The following is a 22,264-nucleotide window of genomic DNA, read 5'->3' as shown; positions in this document are numbered from 1 at the left end:
CTATGTGTACTTCAAAAAAAAAAGTGAGACTGAAAAAGTTCAACCAATCAATTCAAATATGCAGGGTAGGTGCATATCTCGCCTTGGCTCCACTCTTCAGTCAAACTTTGTTCTGCGCATGCGCACATATACATGCATGCACACACATTTTTTGCGGCTCCCAGTTTTTCCTTTTGTGAGGGAACCGGTTCCGAGCGGCTCTTTCACTGTTTCAGGTTGCTGACCCCTGGGCTAGAAGATAAAAAAGGGGCACAGCTGGGCTTCTACACTCTGGAACTGATATAGATGGAGAAAGAATATTGAGCCATGTTAGTGGTACACTTTAGTCAATTTGCTGAACAGGATGAGTAGGATGATAACTATGCAGAGATTTGTGATATCCTGAAGAGATCACCCTATGCAAATATTAACTACATAAAAAATATAGGAGAATCTTTTATTATGTAATTCAAATGAGTTTAGATGATTAACTCCTATTGGTTGATCGACTTAAGGAATACACAAAAGCTAAGTTAGGTACACTGTACTACATGGGAATGGAAAACAAAAGCTATCTCCTGAAATATTTGTGTTTCTTTTTTACCCTTCTGCCACCTTATCTGCTGTCTGTCAACTGCTACTATACGTTATCTGGAAAAGAATACACATAAATTTAAGGTTTCCTTTTTAATGTGCCATTATACAAAATGTATGATACAAAAATGTTTCACTCCGCTATGTAAACATTCAGTTCAATGCTTTAGCGTAAAGCTTAAGCATAAATTATAAAAAAGCAAAACTATACTATATGCTAACCCATAAAGCATGGTTTACATATCACAGCAGGTGGTTTCATGCTAATCTAACTTAATTATAGTTTAGCATGTAAGATACCAATTAGTTAGATTACATGAGATAAAAGGCAGATTTCTTGATGATTTAATAATGTTGTATCTAAATTGTATACATCCATGCAAAAAAACACCAACACAAAAAACACCCCAAAGTATAATTTTCAGCAATATATAAAATAAGCATGTCTGAAAGGAGCTTAAACTAAAACTTTCCCCCTAGCCTCTGTGTTATTCTTACTCATTTGATTCTTACCTGGGGTCAGAAATGAATGGGCAAAACACAGCTTTAACTCCTTAGCAATGAGCAATGTATATTGTTTGCCATTTGCAAAAGAATACAGTTGTGCTTAACACATTTATGGTTTGGGGTTAATTCTGGAAATGTTCAGGTTTCCTTCCCTCTCATCTGGAACTTGAAGCACTTGCTCCAAGCTCAACATACAGATGTTTTGAACACTTCCAGAATGTCTAACTTCCTTCCATCCATCCATCCATCCATCCATCCCTCCATCCATCCATCTATCCATCCAATTTTATGCTGCCACAATCACAGGACTCTTGGCAGCTAACAAGAACACACAACAGCATATAAAAACATAAGAATAAAGCAAAGAAAGCAAAACATCCGCTTTGAGGTTCACACACTTTGCATGCTGACCCAAAATGTCTTTAGAAAAAGCACTATGCAGAATTCAGCATTGTAAAACCATCAGTAATACACTGAAATCCGAACACCCTCTGTACAGTAGGGTCAGGATTAGATAACATTTTTAAAACTGCTCTAGAGGAAATGTTCTGAGGTTTTCAGAATGCCAAATTTACTAAAGAATCAAAGATTTGCCATAAGAATTTTAGTCCAGACTGCATGTATTTTGCCAATAGTTCGATATTATAAAATTGTATGAGTAAGAATAGTTACTTTTCACTTTTAATCTCAAAATCAGGATTCAAGTGCCAGCAAGCATAAGAAAGGTTATTTATTAGAGGGGTACACTGCACGATACTCCTGTCTTTTCCGTTGGTTTCAGGATTACAGGATTAAGTCTTAAATAAATAACATGTACATTGTATCTAAAATAAATATATAACTTAAAATTAAGCATCTTGTTAAATATTTTTCAGATTAAATAAAAGTTCAAGAACTAGATCTCTTCAGGAGAGTTTTTCACAGTTTTTCAAAGCAGTATTCAGCAACAGTTTTGTGAAGAATTCAGTTGCTTGGTTCATACCAATGTCATTTCCCATTGGTGAGAAGACAAATTTCAAATCTTCTTGGGCTGTAGCTCCACATGGTGAACAAGTCCTCTGTGAATAAATGTGGTTCTCTGTCTCCCAGAGAGTTCTTCCAATTTAGAGATATGATTTGCTTCTTTAACAAAGCATTATCTCCTTGAAAACAAAGCTGTTCTCATTTGTATAAGTTCCTCTTTAAGCGTCTCCTGGAAAGAGTATTATCCATTCAATTGTGAATGTAGAACTTGTTTCACTGCTAAAACCTGAATTTGTAATAAAAGGATGCCTCAGGTTAAAATAAATCATTTACACAACAGTTGATTTATAATATAAAATTTTTAATGACCTTACACTATCATAATGTTGGCAGCCATCTCCAAACAGAATTACGATAAACTAGAGCTGCTTCAGGATTAATGCTGACTAATTGGCTGGAGGCTTATATCAATGCATTCTCATGGAGTTCAACAGAACTAATGACATTCGACCTGCTAACCTCCTACAACAGATCCAGTTATAGTCTCTCAAAGGATTTAATTTGATTAGGGAAATGCCATAAGAGGATTATGTTTATCTTCAAAATACAAGATCATCTTAAAGGAAATGGTCTCCAAGGAAAAACAGAATACTTATTTTTGATAAGTATGGTCTACAGTAGCTGAAGAAATGCAACAGAAATAGGAAACAGTAGCTGCCATAGAATGGCAAAGAGGAGTAAATAATGTATACGTAAAACAAAATGTGCCTTGGCTGCAGAAACTTGCAAGAAAAAAAAAGTAACAAGTGCCTGGATTGCGACAGCAAAGGGGTTGACTGGTGTCAAGCCTTGCGAGGCCAACAAACTCAGAAATCAAGACTACTTAGATTTCTGGAAAGACCTATGTTGTTGGTAAAGCACAGAAAGTAGAAAGCCTGCTAAAGCAACTCTCCAGATAAACTTGGACATGGCATAATTAAGGCAGATTTACTCTTACACTTTTCCTTCCCTTGGGCTGAGATGTCTCTTTTGTAACAGTTCTGTTTTCTCTCCCATGCCTGACAACTAGTTCATCACAACTAGGTAGATCCCAGGGAGACAAAGATGCGGCAGCCAAAACAATCAGTAACATTTACTCTGGATTCTCAAAGATGTTTCTAAAGAAATTCTTATGATACTGGGTTAATCATAAGAATTTCTTTAGAAACAGGGTCATGATGCTGTTGATTATGTTGATTCTGCCACATGAGAGGAAAGAACCAACCCATTAAATAGTCTCTCCTCATACCAACAAACAGAAGGCCAAGTTTACACAGTTACGTGCTGAAAGGATTACCTTGCAGTTCTTGGACAGTTCATTGATTGACAGTGATGCCCAATTTAACCTTCTCTTCATTCTCTACATCATATACACCTTTTTTGTGACATCTAGAAAATTGGAAAAAGAGGAGCCAAGATTAAGACCAATTCTAAACTTATACAGTTATTCAGAGAGGTCCTAATGTTGTTCCATTACTAACATTGGAGATCTAATATGGGAAATCCCATCCTGCACTTTTGGGATAGAACCACCACAAAATACAAAATTCTTTGCACTAAAATTGGACTTTAGTCCTTTACCATCTGGTAGATGTGAGGTGTCCTGATTGCCACTCAGTAATGAAAAGAGTCATATGGTCAAAGCAGGAGAACAAAAATAGGATTCAAATTCACTGCATGTTTTATCAGCTATGTGTCATAAATATACAATCTGTCTCAGAGGCTGTACTGAAATCAAATTAAAGCGAAACTGAATAAAACAAAAATCAGTTAAACTCTGGTATACTCTGTAGAAAGGCTTGGGCAAACAAATCAGTTTAAGTTTCCATTTGGGAAAGATCCCTAAGGCTGATGGGAAGCTGAAGCAGGCAAGAACTGTGCATATTTAATGTAACTTATTGGATCTGCCAATCTTTTCTGAAGCTCAGATTCCAGAAGATAAAGGTAGTTAGCTCCAACTTAAGGGGCAGTGCTCATTTCTGATTTACAGCCAAAGAGCCAGCACTGTCCAAAGACGTTTCCAGTGTCATGTGACATTCCAGTGACATTTCCAGTGTTATGTGGCCAGCATGATTATATGCCGAAGGCGCACAGAGTGCTGTTACCTTCCCACCAAAGTGGTATCGATTTATCTATTTGCATTTACTATACATGCTTTCAAACAGCTAGTTGGCAGTAGCTGGGGCAAGTAATGGAAGCTCATTCCGTCTTGCAGTACTTGGTCTCAAACTGCCAAGCCACAAGCCCAGTGTCTTAACCACTCAGCCACCACGCTCAGCCATTCCATAGAAATCCTAAAATTAATTTGCTTTAGAGATATTCAGAAAATGGTCACAAAGCACATGCCATATTTCTATCATCAAAGTGTCCTATAAGCTGTTTGGGATAACAGGCTATAGATGATGATGATGATGATGATAATAACAATAATAATATAATATAATATAATATAATATAATATAATGTAATGTAATGTAATGTAATGTAATGTAATATAATAATATAATATAATATAATATAATATAATATAATATAATATAATATAATATAATATAATATAATATAATATAATATAATATAATATAATATAATAAAGAAGAAGAAGAGAATTTAGAAGTCATCTAGTCCAACCCCCTGCTGTCCAGTCTCTTCTTAAAAACTTCCAGTGTTGGACCATTCACAGCTTCTGGAGGCAGGTTGTTCCACTGATTAATTGTTCTAACTGTCAAAAAAATTCTCCTTAGTTCTAGGTTGCTTCTCTCCTTGACTAGTTTCCATCTGTTGCTTCTTGTCCTGCCTTCAGGTGCTTTGGAGAATAGCTTGACTCCCTCTTCTTTGTGGCAGCCCCTGAGATATTGGAACACTGCTATCATGTCACCCCTCGTCCTTCTCTTCACTAGACTAGACATACCCAATTCCAGCAACTGTTCTTTATATGTTTTAGCCTCCAGTCCCCTGATCACCTTTGTTGCTCTTCTCTGTACTCTTTCTAAAGTCTCAACATCTTTTTTACATTGTGGTGACCAAAACTGGATGCAGTATTCCAAGTGTAGCCTTACCAAGACATTGTAAAGTGGTATTAACACTTCACGTGATCTTGATTCTATCCCTCTTTTAATGCAGCCTAGCACTGTGTTGGCTTTTTTGGCAGCTGTAGCACACTGCTGGCTCATATTTAAGTGATTGTCCACTAGGACTCCAAGATCTCTCTCACAGTTACTACTATTGAGCAAGGTATCACGTATAGTAGTGGCCAAAATTGTGGAAACCTTTTGGAAAAAATGTATTTTTGAGGTTTGATGGCTAATAACACCAGTTTTTTTGGAGTAGTACCATAAAATTATATATCAATGGAAAGATAATTTAATCAAGATTGTAATGCAATGAATCTATGAAATGTTATAGCCAAATAACCAGAAAAAGGAAGCACAACTTGCTTAGGTTGGTATCAGGTAGCTTTCCTTCATCTAATTGTAGCCAATGAGCATGTGTGTTTAGGGAGCCAATCAGGTGTTATCTTATTTTGGCAATGAGCCAATCAGATCACAGTTGGATTCATTTATTGATGTCATGTATTGAAGCTGAGAGGAGGACATTTGTCAGTGTGTTATGTGATAGCTATCATGTTGGTTGGGGTTTTTTGTGTTCTTTCATTTAGTGAGCTTGTAAAATGTAATAAAATAAAGTAATGGTACAAAGAATTAACTGGTTGGCCAGAAAGAGATGTAAAATAGTATTATTAAGTGAACAACGCTACAGTTATAAAAAAAATTAGAAGAAAAATTGGTGGAAACTTAACCAAAGGTGGCATTTCTACTGTATACTTTTCCCAAAAGGTTTCCACAGTTTTGGCCACTACTGTATACTATACCTGTGCATTTCGTTTTTCTTGCCTAAATGTGGAACCTTACTTTTTTCACCATTGGATTTCATTTTATTAGATAGCACCCAATGTTCAAGTCTGTCAAGATCCTCCTGTATCTTAAGCCTATTTTCTGGAGTGTTGGCTATTTCTGCCAGCTTGGTGTCGTCTGCAAATTTGATGAGTTCCCCATCTATCCCCTCGTCCAAATCGTTGATGAAGATGTTGAAGACCACTGGGCCCAGAACAGAGCCCTGGGGCACTCCACTAAAAATAAATCTAGATAAACTATAAACCTAGATAAAATATAAACCTAAATAAAATATAAACCTCTCAGAGAGCCCTGGAAAAATAGAGATTATACAAAGAAATGCATACATTTTTCCTTCATAAGACCATACTTCCAAATCATCATAAGCTGAAGGCAGTTCTATGTCTCCACCCTTCTCAATCCTATTAAACTACGTACCTCAGCATCAATAATACTGCAATGATGATAAGACACAGGGATGACAGAATCACTGCTGTAACTGCCAGGATAGTTGTACGATCATAACCATCAAAACGATTTTCCACTGGAAGGCTAATAGCATGGCACCTCTCCCCATGGTAGTGTTCCTGGCATCTAGGAATTAAGGATTTTAAAAATCAATACATGAAGCTTATTTCATACATTTGGCTACTTCCATCTACGTTTATTTTTTAAAAAAAAGCTTTGTTCCCAATTTACAAACCATCAAGTCTCTTCTCCACTGCTCTCTTGTTGAGATTTCCAGTACTGACTGTAAAGCACACCCTATACAGAATGTTTTATATACTGACATCCTAAGCATACATATTAATTCATTCAAGAGTAAAAAAAAATATTTACAGTCACACACACAAAAAATAATTCCACAAAGTTTTTTTCAGAAGATTTCTGAAAATCTATTTAGGGTTTTACCGGGCCAAGCTGCAGAGACTACGCTTATAAACAGAAGCAATTTGTCATTATTGTTATTTAGAATTGTTATTGTTTTATATATTTAATGTGTGGCATCTATCATTCTGTAGAACAAGGAATTTATAAAATTACATGTAACAAATACCAACTTGCAGCCCCACTACAAGGGACAGGAAGTATCTAAATCTTTTTAAGGCAGAGGTAGACAATATGATGCCCATGAACATTAACGTGCCTCGACACCCCGTTGCTTCCCAATCTTTTAAAAATATGACTTTAATATGAAAAATATCATGCAGGCATGTAACAAAATAAAGCATTTGCCTCTAGTATCTTGGGAGATAGCATCCCAAGAAGCTAATTCACCTTCCAGCCAATGCCTTTTTTCTGCATGGTTGGCCACGCGTGGTTTCCTCAGAAGCCTGTCTCTCTGGGACTTGGCCACCTTAGGAGTTCAACTGTACCTATTGCATATCCCTCCTTTAAGACCTAAATGTTTATTCTCCAATTATTAAAGAATGGGCTTAGCAAGGTCTTCATACGTTCCCAGTTCTCACTCACTGATTCATACTTTCGAACTGATTATTTCTCACATTATTGCTTTCCATAGTAAGAAAAGTTAAAAGTATTTCTTTCAGACAGAAATATGCTTCCTAAAAAGAATGTATTTGCATGACATGCTTAACCATAGAGAGTAGACTTAGTTTTCAAGTTGCAAATTGTATGTGTGTAAAATACCTGTAACATTTTAAATTATATTTTTTATGGAAATGTGCCTGCATACATAAGCAGACACATCCACATTTGCAACTGGAATATGAGTTTGCACTTACATACTGTAACCCAATAGCAGTAATAGGATGATTCATAATACTGCTTGGTGAGTTTTATAGCATTGTTTGCCCTAATTTGGGGGTCAGCAACCTGAAACAGTGAAAGAGCCACTCAGAACTGGTTCCCTCACAAAAGGAAAAACTGGGAGCCGCAAAAAATGTGTGTGCATGCGCGTACATGCGCACATGCGCAGAACAGGGTTTGACTGAAGAGTGGAGCCAAGGCGAGATATGCACCTATCCTGCATATTTGGATTGATTGGTTGAACTTTTTTAGTCCCACTTTTTTGGGGGTGGGACTGCACATGGCAGAGGACTGGGAGCCGCAGGAGGCGGCTGAAAGAGCCGCATGCGGCTCCGGAGCCACAGGTTGCAGACCTGTGCCCTAATTTATATACAGAGCTTTGCAGAAGTTTTTCTTCTAATTTTACTGTATGTATTCTTACCACCCCTTCAGGTAGGCAAGGTCAGGAAACAGGAGCTATTAAGAGTCTTGGATAGTGGTTAGGATATTGTAATACAGCGGTGTCAAACTGGCAGCCTACAGGCCGGATGAGTCACACACAGGCCACACCCATCCTGGCTCCACAAAGGCAAAAAACATCACGATACATCACAATATGTCATGTAACATGATCGAGTTTTGACACCCGTTTTGCAATAGAAACCTGAAAGCTGTCAAAGCTTTTTCTACTTCAACTTATACCTGACACAATCAAGGTGAGGGTTGTTTTAAGATTCGTTCTCATGCTTTCTATTCTCAGAACTTGGATGTGTTTTCTGCAATGGTTTAGCATTTCCCTCTCTCTTTTCCGAGTCAAGTCTTTATAACCATCTAAAGTTCCTTTATACATTAATTAGATAAATAAATTAAAAAAACTTTGATGAGAATATCAAAAGTGGTTTTTATTTTGAAAAAGTGACTGGACTGATTTTTGAGGAAAAAGAAGACATTTCGCTTCCTATCCTGGAAGCTTCATCAGTTGTATTGGATACTGTGGGAGATGGAAAGACAGTTATTGACCATTGAGATTAGTTTGTGTGTGTGTGGGGGGGGGGGGAAATGATAGGGGCTGACTGGATGGTGGGGGCGGAAATGGAAAAGGAAAGTTTGTGGGGTTGGGTTTTTTCTTTTACAATCAAGTGATCTTAACACTCTCTCGGTGCCGTTGTGGTTACTTGAGGTTTAATCTGTGACCTCAGGGCCACCTGAATGAGAGGTGTGGAATCTTGGAACAGCCAAAAGGACTACATTGTAAATTGGGGAAAGATGGTGTCTTATCCCTCTTTATCTGTTGAGAGAGGGCTGCTCAATCTTAACATAAATGGCCCTTTTTACCCCTCTTTCAAATAATGATCCTCTCTATCCAAAATTGCTATCTTAAAAAGAGTGACTCTTTTATTTCAAGCGCAGAGGGACCTCTGAATCTTGTCCTGATGGGTTAGATCTCCTATGTTGTGCTATGCACTTGTGAAGTGGTTGCTTTGTTTCACCAATGTATAGATCTGCAGATGTCTCACTGCATTATATTGCATATAACACATTGTTCAGTTTGTGTCTCTGTGTTTTATCCTTGGGGTGGACATGTTTCTGCCTCAATGTATTCTTGGGCTTAAAATGTACAGGTATGTGGTGTTAGTTGAAAATCCCCTTGAGCTTTTCAGATATTCCAGCAACATATGGAATGATAATGCTACTTAAAGCAGCATCACAGTTTCATACCCACAAGATCAGTCCCTTCTATGGGTGTATGCGATGCATATGTGGCTTAGAGTTGCATGTGAATCAGGCAACTTTCTCTGACATAGTCAAGCACTATAGAGCTCCAGGCATCACATTGTCCATCATGTTTGTTGCACCAAACCATCTATCTTCATGTCATCTGGCAACCTAAATCAACTGTCATTATAGAATGACAGATTAATAAGAGTTGTAAGGGGCCTTGGCGGTCTTCTAGTTCAACCCCCCTGCTCAAGTAGGACACCCTATACCAGGGGTCGGCAACCTCGGCTCTTTTATGACTCGTGGACTTCAACTCCCAGAATTCCTGAGCCAGCATAGCTGGCTCAGGAATTCTGGGAGTTGAAGTCCACGAGTCATAAAAGAGCCGAGGTTGCCGACCCCTGCCCTATACCATTCCAGACAAATGGCTGTCCAGTCTCTTCTTAAAAACCTCCAATAATGGAGCACCCATAACTTCTTGGAGGCAAGCCGTCCCACTGATTAATTGTTCTCACTGACAGAAAATTTCTCCTTAATTCAAGTTGGATCTCTCTTTGATAAGCTCTAACCCTGCCTTCAGGTGTCCTGTAGAATAGGTCCCCCCTCTTCTCTGTCACAGCCCCTCAAATATTAAAAGACTGCTTTCATGCCATCCCTAGTCCTTCTCTTCTTTAAGCTAGATGTTCTCAGTTACCAAAGAATATGATGTTCCCAAAGAATATGACTTTGCAAAGAAGAGTACAAAAAAAAGCACTTCCTTTGCTTTTTCTCAGTAAAACTTTAAGTACTAGACGATACTGTAAGCTACATTATGTAATATCCTGCTACTCTTAATTTTTTTTAATGAGAGTTTCAGTATACAACTCTCATCTCTATTGTCGGTATGAACTTCTAATTCATTTAACTGGAAAATAAATCTGCAATACAGCTATAGTTTTCCCTGTATGCAATTAACTACTACAGGATATAAATAGTACAAGTAACTTACATACAAGATGGAGATTTAAGTTTCTTAATATATTTGCATTTTCCATGAATACAATAATCCTTGTATTTTCCCAAGCAGGGATCTCTTTTCTTTCCTTTTCCTTTTCTCCTTTTCTTCCCTCCATTATTTGGAGTTACAGGTTCTTGTGGCTTGGACATGAAAGCTGCTGGAGAAAGAAAGAAGGAAAAACACTAATTTCACATTATGTATTAGAATATTAAAGCATATCCCAGGCATTATAGCTCAAATTGGCTTAGGAATATTAGCCCTTGCATTTTTCTTTCTAGAAAATTAGGTTCTGTTATAATGTACCTCTCCCCCTACAAATGGGTTTTAATAAACGTACCTCTCCCCCTAAAAATGGAGTTTAATCTAAAAATTCATGGTAAGATGGACAAGCTATAACCTTGTGTTCTCCCCAAACGCATTTTGCAAAATGACCAAGGTCTATGTTGTCATTTGGATTCAGCCTACATTGCCTGAATGATAGCTGAAGAATTCAAGTAGGAGCCATTTGAGACTCACATAAGCACATTTATTCCTATCCTATCTAATCTCAATGCAAGCTCAAGAGCTTTCTGGCATTATTTAATTTAATTTGATTTAATAATTTAATTTGTATACCGCCCTTCTCCCGAAGGACTCAGGGCGGTGAACAGGGCAATACATAATAAAAACAAGATACAAAAATTAAAAAGTAATTAAATAGCAATGCCCGTAAAATAATACACATTAAAAGTTAAAATAGATTTATAAAAACACAACCCCATCCCATCAGGCCAGGCCGGATTGTTCAAAAAGGAAGGTTTTGAGATCGCGCCGGAAGGAGCGAAGGTCGGGGGCCGTCCGGAGCTCAACCGGCAAGCGGTTCCATAGGTCTGGCGCACCCACAGAGAAGGCCCTCCCCCTGGGGGCCACCAGCCAACATTCTCTGATCGGAGGCACCCTGAGGAGGCCCTCTGTGGGAGCGCACTGGACGGAGGGAAGTTGACGCCGGCCGCAGGTGTTGCCGTAGGTAATCCGGACCCATGCCATGTAGGGCTTTGTAAGTCATCACTAACACCTTGAACCTCACCCGGAGGGCAACCGGCAGCCAATGCAGCTCGCGGAGCAAAGGTGTAGCATGGGAGTATCGGGAAACCCCCAGCACAACTCGCGCGGCTGCATTCTATTGCACTTTTCAGTTATAAACTTAGGATTCATACACACATTCAGAACAGGCATATGATATTACATATGCCAAGGTTTACTTTGTTCATGCTGGTCACCACAATGCAGAAAAGCAAAAGATTGTACTGCTCTTTGCCTTTAACCTTTTTGGGTTTTTTCCTAATGCCGTCGATAGTCCTCCTAAAGTAGGTCTGCCCCAGTTAACCAATGGCTGACTTATGGCATGCTAAATTTACAGTAGGGTCATACATAAGGTTAAGTTGCTTTTGCCATGCAACATGTTATCAAAAAAGGACAACATGCATCAAGAAGATGGCAGGACAAGATCTAAGGGAAAATAATTACTAGGAAAAAAAGAGTCCTATTTATATTGTTCCTTCTGCAACAACAAAAGAGAACATACCATTGTGTAAAATTACAGTTAAAGTGTGTTGATCTTCTTGTGTAATGGTTGTGCTTTGGTAGTTCCATGAAACCAAGCTTGAGGTGGAACAGGCATAACACATTCAGCAGCATAATTGGCAAAGTAAACAACTAAGATGTTTACTACAACAAAAAAGGCATCATTCCTATTGAGCAAACCTGCAGTTGCTCATAACTCCCATTAGGTAATAATGTTAGGAGGCATGATTACCTAATCTCAAAAATACAGACCTGGTTTGTATTTGGATGAGAGACAACCAGGAAGCTCTAGGATCGTAAATCAGAGGAGGGAGTTGAAAAAACAAGGAAGAAAGCAACAGCAAAGCATTTCCATAGGGTTATCAAGGGGAGATGGGCTTCACTTGAGGAAGTCTTTACAGTATAGATCAGAGGTCACCAACCTTTCTTGGTTGGTGGACTGGAAGAAAAGTGAGGGGGAAGCATTTTACGCATGCGTGCATGTGCGCATGCACACGTGCAAAGGGGGCTGCAAGCATATACATGACGCAAACGGGGCAGGGCTAGCACTTGCATGATACTTCCTAGTCCTGCCCCGTTCTTGTGCACAGTGCCCCGAGGCATGACATCGGCCCCTTTTACGCCCTAAGGCATGGCAGTATCCCATTTTTGTGCCCTGAGGCGTAGCATTGGCTTGTTTTCGTGCATCGCAACAGTGGGGCATGCCGTTTTTGTAACCCGTGGCATGGCAGCGTCCCATTTTTGTGGCACGGTGTTGTCCCGTTTTCGTGCCCTGCGGTGTTAGCCCATCTTCGCGCCCCCAGCACAGCAGCATCCCATATTTGCACCTGGAGGCACGGTGTCAGCCCATTTTCGCATCCTGAGGCACGGTGGCGTCCTGTTTTTGCGCCCCGCGGTGCGGCAGTATCCCATTTTCTCTCACCATGGACGTAGCACTAGCACTAGCCTCCTATCCTGTCCCACGACCCGGTGGCCAGCAGCCCACGGCCTACTACCTGGCCGTGGCCCGCAGGTTGGGGACCCCTCGTATAGATCACTGCTTATCATTGTAGACCCCAGCTACAGATCCTCGCCTAGTTCAACTACTAGGAAGTGGTAAGGAAAGGTGGATATATTGAACTATTATCCACTATAAATCTATTAGATCTTCAAAAATGTAAATGAAATATATTATATAGCACAGTCCTCAGAAATCAGAAGGAAAGCAGGAGCACTTTAAGTGATTTCTTATCTCTGTACACAGACATAGACACACCAGCAATTAAGGATTCTCAATGATTAAAACAAACAGGTCAGCTGAGTAGACAGTCTTAGCTATACGGAAAGTCTGGATCCAAAGATATGCTGAATGGTCAACCAGTTAAGAAGAGCAGCTCAGTGTTCTTCCCACACATTTGCTATGACTATTTCATGGGCATCAGTATTTGGCAGAAAGCATGCTAGGGTCTCAAGACATAAATAGGCAAAGAGGATGAAATGGAAACCCAAGCTAAACGCCCCCAGATGGTACAGCTTCGCCCTAGTGACTAAACCCAGTAAGGTAAGAAGAGCCACACTGTGTGGGACAGAAACTGTGAGTCATTTGTGGATCCTCTCATCAATTGACAGCATTTACAGACTGGAAAATTAAGGCTTCTGTCTGGATAGACCCACACTTTAAATAATTAACATGTAGGGATAATAAGCAATAGATCCTATATGGCCAGGACCATCATTCACCAGCTAACCCTGTCTCAAATCTCCCAGGGACTTTAATTTTATACAGTCATGAAAATGCCAACTAGGCTTACATATTTTGTTATATTTAAGAATACTTGTTGCCATGGAATATTAGTGCTAGAAAATGTTTCCCTAAGATGAAGGAGGTTTTGTCAATGGAATGAGGAGGGGGGAAAGGGAGGGAAATACTGATGTCACCAAGTTTGCAGATCCTTAGAGGAAAATTAGTGAAGGAGAAAAAAAAAGCACCAGAGCAATATTAAAAAGGTAAAGGTAAAGGTTCCCCCGCACATGCGTGCTAGTCGTTTCCGACTCTAGGGGCCGGTGCTCATCTCCGTTTCAAAGCCGAAGAGCCAGCGCTTGTCCGAGGATGTCTCCGTGGTCATGTGCCGGCATGACTAGACGCCAAAGGCACACGGAACGCTGTTACCTTCCCACTGTAGCGGTCCCTATTTTTCTACTTGCCTTTTTACGTGCTTTCGAACTGCTAGGTTGGCAGAAGCTGGGACGAGTAACAGGCGCTCACTCTGCTACGCGGCACTCGGGATTCGACCCGCTAAACTGCCGATCTTCTGATTGACAAGCTCAGCGTCCTAACCCACTGAGAGCAATATTACATCTCTATAAAAGTGAGAGAGCACCAGCTAGCAATGGATTATGTAGCTGTTCAACATTGCTATGCTATTCAAACAGCATATATACTACAAGTGACAGGGTTTGTGGAAAACAAGTGGCAATATTTCACTAGAGGATTTAAAGCTGTGGGTGGCAGAAATAACAGTTCTAATAACAAATAAGAATTGAAATGTGTGACTGATTCAAACTAGGGTCTCTAGGGTAACAGCTTGGAACATATAAATGAAAAATGGCTAAAATATCAATCCTTTCTGACATCAAGCAAATATGACAAGAATTTCCATGGAATATTTCACTGTAGTTCCCTTGCTTGTTCTTAGGAATCATTCCTGCTGCTAAATTTACACACATTTAAAGCAATACAACAAACATGTGGCATGGCTATCATTGAAATGTAGGTGCTTTAATTTCTATTATCCTATTATAAAAGTACAACATATGGTCTTGTTATATAAAGGTAAAGTTAAAGGTTCCCCCGCACATGCGTGCTAGTCGTTTCCAACTCTAGGGGGCGGTGCTCATCTCCATTTCAAAGCCGAAGAGCCAGTGCTTGTCCGAGGACGTCTCCGTGGTCATGTGGCCGGCATGACTAGATGCCAAAGGCGCACGGAACGCTGTTACCTTCCCACCGTAGTGGTCCTTATTTTTCTACTTGCATTTTTACGTGCTTTCGAACTGCTAGGTTGGCAGAAGCTGGGACGAGTAACAGGCGCTCACTCTGTTACATGGCACTCGGGATTTGACCCGCCAAACTGCCAACCTTCTGATCGACAAGCTCAGCGTCCTAACCCACTGAGCCACCACATCCCTTTCTTGTTATATAGTTCATCACAAAATATACCGGTATTTACCTTTGTAAATATACATTTATTTATGTTTACAATTTAAACATTCCCCAGAATTTCTTGGGCTTTTTTCCAGTTCTTTTAAGAGAGATAGGTCCAAAGACATCATGCACAAATAATAACACAGTGACCTATTTCACTTATTTATTGAATTTATATATCCTTAAAATGTATTTATAAATTTCAGGAAGCCTGTGTTGAGATCCTGTCTGGCCTTCCTTTTTCATCTCTTTAAAAGTGAATGGGATTATTAGGAGTCCTTTATAGGAAAATTGTATTCCATAAATTGAAATGATATCCCAAGTCTTTGAGGATATTCACCAACCAGCATCAGCAATCTCAATTTCTGTCATTCAAAAACCACAAGAGTTCAAAAGTAGGCATGATCAGTGCTTTTTTTGTAAAAGAAAAAGGTGCCGGAACTCACACATGTCATACAACCCGCCTTGCCTATCCTACAAGGTTCCATCCCAAAAAGGTGCCAGAACTCCGTTCTGAGCGTTCTATGACAAAAAAAGCCCTGGGCATGATTAGCTGCCAGCTAATGTAAGTAAAATCAGTGATCTCTAGAAATAATGGGTATGTTCCTTTTCCAGAGAGCATGCATGGTAACAGTCTCCACTAATGATTGCTCTCAGTGATCTTCCATGCTCTCATATATATATGCCTCTTACAGCTACAACAGTTTGTCCAGTAACAGGGAAGAAGAGAAATAGTAGCATTCTGAGCCATACCTTGAGGGAGATCGCTTAAGGTATCTCCTTTGGATAACAAAAGATCTCTCTGTCCTACATGTTCCAAAACTTTTGGGGATGGGCGGAGATGGAAATTTGTCAAGTCGTCTCTGTTTTCTCTCCTGGGATTTTCATTCCAGAGTATGCCAGTCTCCTCCCCGTTCACCAGGATGGCGCAAACTACAAGTAGAAATAACAACATTGCAGTACTTTCTCGAAAAAGACAGGGGAAAAAAAATCTAGACATTCTAATATTACCAAATGTTGGAGTTGAAATCCAAAATGATTTAAAGAAAGCTGGAGTTTGTCATGTAATTTTCTCACAGAGCAGCACAAATCAACTTACACTGCAGGAGGGGCGAAGTTATTTATAGAACCACACAAAAACAAAGGCATGAACAAAACAAGATATAAACGAAGGCCAGACTCACATGTGAATGGCACACAAAAGCACTAAGTATAGTAGGTTCTCATATTTTCAAAACCACATGCCCAGCAAACACACATAGACAAGCATACTCTGCTCCTTACTCCACCTTTGTAACACAAGTACAGCATAGATTGGGATGCTTCTATTCTTCTGGGCAACTATTTGCCTAATAAACTCAGGGACATAGCAACTAGTGGAATCTGATCCGAAAATACTTCCAAGCACCTTTTTTCTAAAAAAAAAATTAGGAGAAATTTAGCCAACCTAGAATCGAGGTTGTTATAAACTTCCTGTAATTTTTTTTTTTTAAAAAACTACATTTGCAGGATACAGTCTCTCAAATGTTCCAGGGGGATTCGGTAAGGGGACTCAAAATGCATCCCTTTACTATATAAATAATACATTCCCCCCAGCGATTCCGTGCTATCGTATAGCCCCCATATTAGCTATCAAAACAAGCTAAATTTGGCAGTAGCGCAAAGAAGCCCTGACCTGCCAGGCAGCCTCTCAGAAAACCGCCAAGCAACTGTGTGAATGGACTACCAATCATGTTTTATTTTATTTTAGGTACCATTGCCAGGCAGAAATAAGTCTCGTATTGGCCTTAGGCGAGACGAGAGCGTGTACCGCGACCAACGCGGCTTCATAACTGAAGAGACCCCCCAGCTATTTCGTCCACCCAGCGACCCCCTCCCTCGCCCTCTTTTCCAGGACGAGGCGCGCCTCTCCCAACATTCATGCCCAGGATTTGTGGTTGCGTCCATTCGGGCGCCAGGTCTTCCCGTTCCCCAGCTTACCTGCCGCTAGAAGAACGCTCGAGATCATCACCGCTACCGGCAAGGCTTCTCTCCTATCGGGCCCGACGTAGGTAGGGGGCTTTAAAGGCGGGCTTTCCCACCCCCCGGATTCGCTTCTTAAAGCGGAGCGCGCGAAGTGGCCGGGGCGGGCTGGTCCGGATGTCGCGGCGACCGTTCCCGAGACCAGGACAAAACAGTCCCGCGGAGCGCCTACTGCCTACTGCCTACTGCCTGGCTGATTCGGCGTACAGCCAGCCAGCCACCCACCCAGTGGCCCTGGTAGGGCAGCTCCCAACTGGAGGGGCCGGGCCAGACCAAGGCAGGGCTCGTCAGTAGACGTCACGCCCACTCCCCGGGCGAGAGCGCGGGCCCTCCTGCGGTGCGGTCGCCGGGAAGGAGTCCCTCGCCCTGCCCTCGGGCGCGGCTGCTTCCTCAGCCGGTTCCATTTCGTCGTGGAAAATGGCGCTTCCCCCGACTTTGGGCCGCTTTGGGGAGGGCCAGGTTCCATCCCTCGCTGTTTGGGACAGCGATCCTCCGAATAGTAGGTGCCACAGGTGGCACGGTCCGCGCCCGCTCGCGTTCTGAGAACTTTATCGGATTCAAGAAACCACGCCGTTCAATTCCCTCGCGGGTGCTCGTATCCCCTTTTTCGGGCTGGCGATACCACGCGTAGATTTGCCTAGTGTAAATGTATACGGTGCTCTCGAACGACGTCATCTACCAAACCTGGAGCTGTCACGGCCTACCTTATGGGGATGTTTTTCAGAATAGTGAAATCATAAAATGCTGACTACCGACTCTCGAGTATTTTGTACTGATAATTTTGTACTGACTTAAACGGCTAAGCCAGCATGAAATGAGTCAAAAAAGTAATACCCTTTTACTGCAATCTTATAGGGCAGGGCCTGTATCAGAGATAGGGTAGCGGGCTTCTGCTGCCACCTCCTCTGCCCATTCTGGTAATGGTGGAGTTGTGGGGCTGAGCAGGATCAGAATTCATTACTATAAGATAAAGCCAGTTCTTGGAACAGGGAAAAATGTAGGAGCTTGAAAACATAGGGCATTTTTCCCCCCTTCCTTTCGCTTAAGATACAATCCACTTGCCCCCGTGGGGGGTCATCACACATCTTCCTGTTCCTTCTCCACAGCATGATTTTAGCAAGCCAAGGATGTAGAAGAATGTCCCTCTGTTCAGTTCATCTTGGATACTTAAGTGTCTTGGCATTATATAACAGGTTTCATAACTACATACCCAACAAATGCACACAGACAAGCATACTCTGCTTGTACTCCCAACTTTGTAACACAAGTACAGCATAGGGTGGGATGCTTCTATTCCTCTGAGCAACTATTTGCTTAGTAGACTCAGGGACTTAGCAACCCAGGCTTACGTGATTCTTGTCCAGCATAGCTCCTTAATGCAGCCATATGAGGCAGTGTAGTTGGATTCAGTGCTTTTTTTGTAATAGAAAAAGTTGCCGGAACTCACACATGTCATACAACCCGGCTTGCCTACCCTACAAGGTTCCATCCAAAAAAGGTGCTGGAACTCCGTTCTGAGCGTTCTACGAGAAAAAAAGCCCTGGTTGGATTTCTCGAGGAAGTAATTCAACACCTCTTTCAAAGAAATGGTAGTTTCTACACTTCATAAGAAGGTCACAGTGAGGTCCTTTTAAAGTCAGTTATTATTGAATTAAATGATGCTAATAATTGCCATTATGCACCAGACCTTTCTTACTTTAAGTGGGAGATCATGGTATGTAGATATTCCTTCTCATTCTCAAAAGGCATTGCTGGGAGCCTCAGTTTCACCTGATGACTTTTGACCTGAAAGGTGACTGAGGAATTCTTTACCATCTCCATGAAACCATGGATGATTTCATCTGGAGTTTTGGACTGTTAGCTCATCAGTCTGTGGATGACACACTACCTCTCCCAAGCCTAAAACAGTAAGGGAAGTGATTAACTACTGTCTGAGGCAATCTAGGAATGGAAGGGGGACATCCTGACAGATTGGAGATATCCACATACCACGTTGACCCATCTAAAAGGTAATTGGATAAGGCACCACTTCTCAAAAAGAAAAAGGGCTGATATGTCACATGGGTATGTTCTGGATTCATTTCTTTTTATTTGCATGCCTAAGTGGTAGTAATTGGAAAAAGCAACTTTTACTAACATTTAACCAATTGCCAGCTCTGAGTCATTCAGAAAAAATGTGGTCAGCCTTGTTTCTGTGCTGACATGGTTTTGTTTCCTTTGCATTCTTCTAATACTTGTTCCTTTCATCTTTATTAAAAACATTTATTCTGATAGCAACAAGCCTAATTAAAGCACTGGAGAACCTTCACACTCACACATCTTTGTGGCATTTAGGCATGATGGTCTTGCCCTGCTCTGGGTTTTCAGTTTCCCCCCCCCTCATGAACCAACATAACAGGGTTTACTTTTTATCCATACTGAGGTAAAATATTTATTTAACCTATCAGATTGTTACAAGATTTCTTATTTCCACGATTTCTTTATCAGACCTGACAAAAAATCAAGAGTTGAGTAGCTCCTTTCCCCACTAACCAATTTTATTAAAGGCATAAGCTTTCATGACGCGAACATCACTTTATCAACATATTCCAAAAGGTTGGAATGTTTCTATAAAGCATCTTAGTTAATTGGACAGGTTTTACTTCAAAATGTAATAGAGCTGCCGTAGCTCCTTTACTACAATCTGATATGCAGATTTTAAAGACCAAATGGAATAAAGCCCTGGAGATCCCCAACTTCTATATACTATTAAAAGATTATTACCTGTAACCTTTAACTGGGTAAAATAGTGCATTATAAGGCAAAATGTTTTGAACCAAGGTACCTCAAATGGACTAACTTACAGAATGTGTCCAACATTGGGAACCCATGACTCTCATAGAATTGAAATTTGGCAACTTTTATAAAACATTTTATGAAATAAAAATTATCATGAAGCATGTTATGACATAATACCAGTAGTCATAAAACATTTCCTGTGGTCAGCTGCTGATGTTTGATTGCTATACAGTTCAACACAGGCTACTTTCAAGGCAGATGCATCTCGGCATGTCTCCCTGAATTTTTAAGGACTTTTCAAGCACATCAGAAGGTTTCCCATTATAAATAATAATAATAAAGTTGGAAGGGACCTTGGAGGTCATCTAGTCCAACCCCTCGCTCAGGCAGGAAACCCTATACCATTTCAGACAAATGGCTGTCCAGTCTCTTCTTAAAAACTTCCAGTGTTGGAGAATTCACCACTTCTGGAGGCAGGTTGTTCCACTGGTTAGTTGTTCTAACTGTCAGGAAGTTTCTCCTTAATTCTAGGTTGCTTCTCTCTTTGGTTAGTTTCCATCCGTTGCTTCTAGTCCTGCCTTCAGGCGCATTGTTGAAGGCACTGAGGAATCTGGTAAGGAAATATCTCTGAAACGATGACCCAAGGAGTCATGGGTTGTCTAAGTTTTATCAAAACAATAAAAAAATGTTTAAATACTATCATCAAAAACCTCAAAAGATCTTAGAGTAAGGTTTATACAATGAAAACAGTATTTAGAATTATTGGAACCCATTTTGTTTGTACAAAAAAGGAATGAACACAGTCATTGTGTTGAAGATGCAACCAGAATGATGCTTCGTTTAAAAAAAAACATATTTTTGCAATGTCCTAAAGTTATGATGTTTGAAGTTTAATATTTTGGGATTCATACTATTCCTTACTTCTTTCAGTGGTGTTTTTAAATCAATAGCATGAATGAAAGAAACTCATAAATTCTTAACCCCTATTTGCCAGATCCAGAAATGCTTCTTTGCTTCCAGCTGGATTTTCAGACAATAAGATTGAGATGACTGCTGGGATCGAAGCTTATCACCGACTTGGCTAATGGCCATCTTAAAATTACTTGCAGCAAGGAACAAAGGAATAGCTATAAAACATTTCTATTTCCAAATCTGGGGAAAGTTCTTGGCAAGCTCCACCCAATACCAACCCTAAAATAATGTTCTGTCACACTTAACAGGTATTGACACACAGATAACAAGAAGGTGTGGGAAAGTCCTTTTTCTATCGACTAAATATACCTCAGGAAATAAAATATATTTGAAGTGCTTTTGAGAACACATTAATAAAACAGTACTCTTCCTGTGTGTCATATTTTTTGATATAACATAAACAATTTAGAGTTACTGTTAATATTGCTAGCATTGTATTTCTATTTATTGATAAAATATAAAACAATATAGAAACAATATAAAAGCATAAAAATTGTATATAATTTACATAGAAAAGAGAACAGCTACTTAAAATTCCCATTCCTTGCAGCAACCTAAGATCCCAAACACCCAAAATATTGAACAGATAAAGGTTGAAAGATTGTGTATATCCAATCAGAGTATTCGTCAAAACTGATAAAAGACATTCTGGACTACTGCAATGCGCTCTACATGGGATTACCCTTGAAGAGCCTTTGGAAGCTACAACTGCTGCAGAATGTGGCAGTGCAGGCAGTTCCACACACCCCCTTCCCCGAGAGTGGCCCCTGTTATACCACTGTTCTGTCAGCTGCATTGGTTGCCAATTTGCTTCCAGGTGCAATTCAAGGTGTTTGCTATCATCTTTAAAGCCGTACACGGCACAGATCCAGGTTACCTGAGAAATCACCCCACCCTAATCAATCCGGCCTGCTCCAACCATTCCGGCAGAGGAAGCATGCTGCAGACCCTGTTGGTCAGGGAATTCTGGCTGGTCAGGTCCAAGAGAACAGCCTTCTCTGCCGAGGCTCCTGGCCTTTTGAAACTTCTTGCCTCCTGAGGTGAGATTGGCTCCCACCTTCCTGCCCTTCCGCAAGGGGCTGAGGTGGCTTGGCAAATTTAATAAATAATAATAAACCATAGAGGCTACGTGGTCATTTTAACCTTTTGGAGAAGGTGCTGTTCTTTCCAGGGTTATTCCCCATTTGACTAGAGAGATGAACCACTCACAAACAGTATATCTGACTGTCTTGTCTGGACTGAATCTCTTGTCCCTTATTCAACCCATTACACTGCCCAGGCACTGATTTAAAATGCTGATTTAAAATG

At 40.5% G+C, this 22,264-nt stretch overlaps 1 protein-coding gene across 2 annotated transcripts; it reads right to left on the bottom strand.

Annotated features, from left to right (window-relative positions):
- Nucleotides 1-1,720: 1,720 nt before the first annotated feature.
- On the bottom strand, nt 1,721-17,257 carry HBEGF (heparin binding EGF like growth factor). 2 transcript variants are annotated; one of them, XM_083357339.1, is made up of 6 exons: nt 17,165-17,257; nt 15,938-16,117; nt 10,432-10,597; nt 6,414-6,569; nt 3,380-3,471; nt 1,721-2,329 (listed from the first exon to the last, which is right to left on the bottom strand). In XM_083357339.1, exons 1-5 carry the CDS (start codon nt 17,190-17,192, stop codon nt 3,399-3,401), a joined length of 603 nt encoding a protein of 200 aa, XP_083213465.1. In that variant the 5' UTR covers nt 17,193-17,257; the 3' UTR covers nt 1,721-2,329; nt 3,380-3,398. The 2 variants fall into 2 exon arrangements, with proteins under 2 accessions (XP_083213465.1, XP_083213466.1); XM_083357340.1 differs by having other exon boundaries at nt 10,432-10,594.
- Between the last annotated feature and the right edge of the window lie 5,007 nt (nt 17,258-22,264).

Source organism: Vipera ursinii (assembly GCF_947247035.1).
Source record: "Vipera ursinii genome assembly, chromosome: 3".
NCBI classification, from domain to species: domain Eukaryota; kingdom Metazoa; phylum Chordata; class Lepidosauria; order Squamata; family Viperidae; genus Vipera; species Vipera ursinii.
Note: the sequence above shows the minus strand (reverse complement) of the source record. Positions and strands in the feature narration are given on the sequence as shown.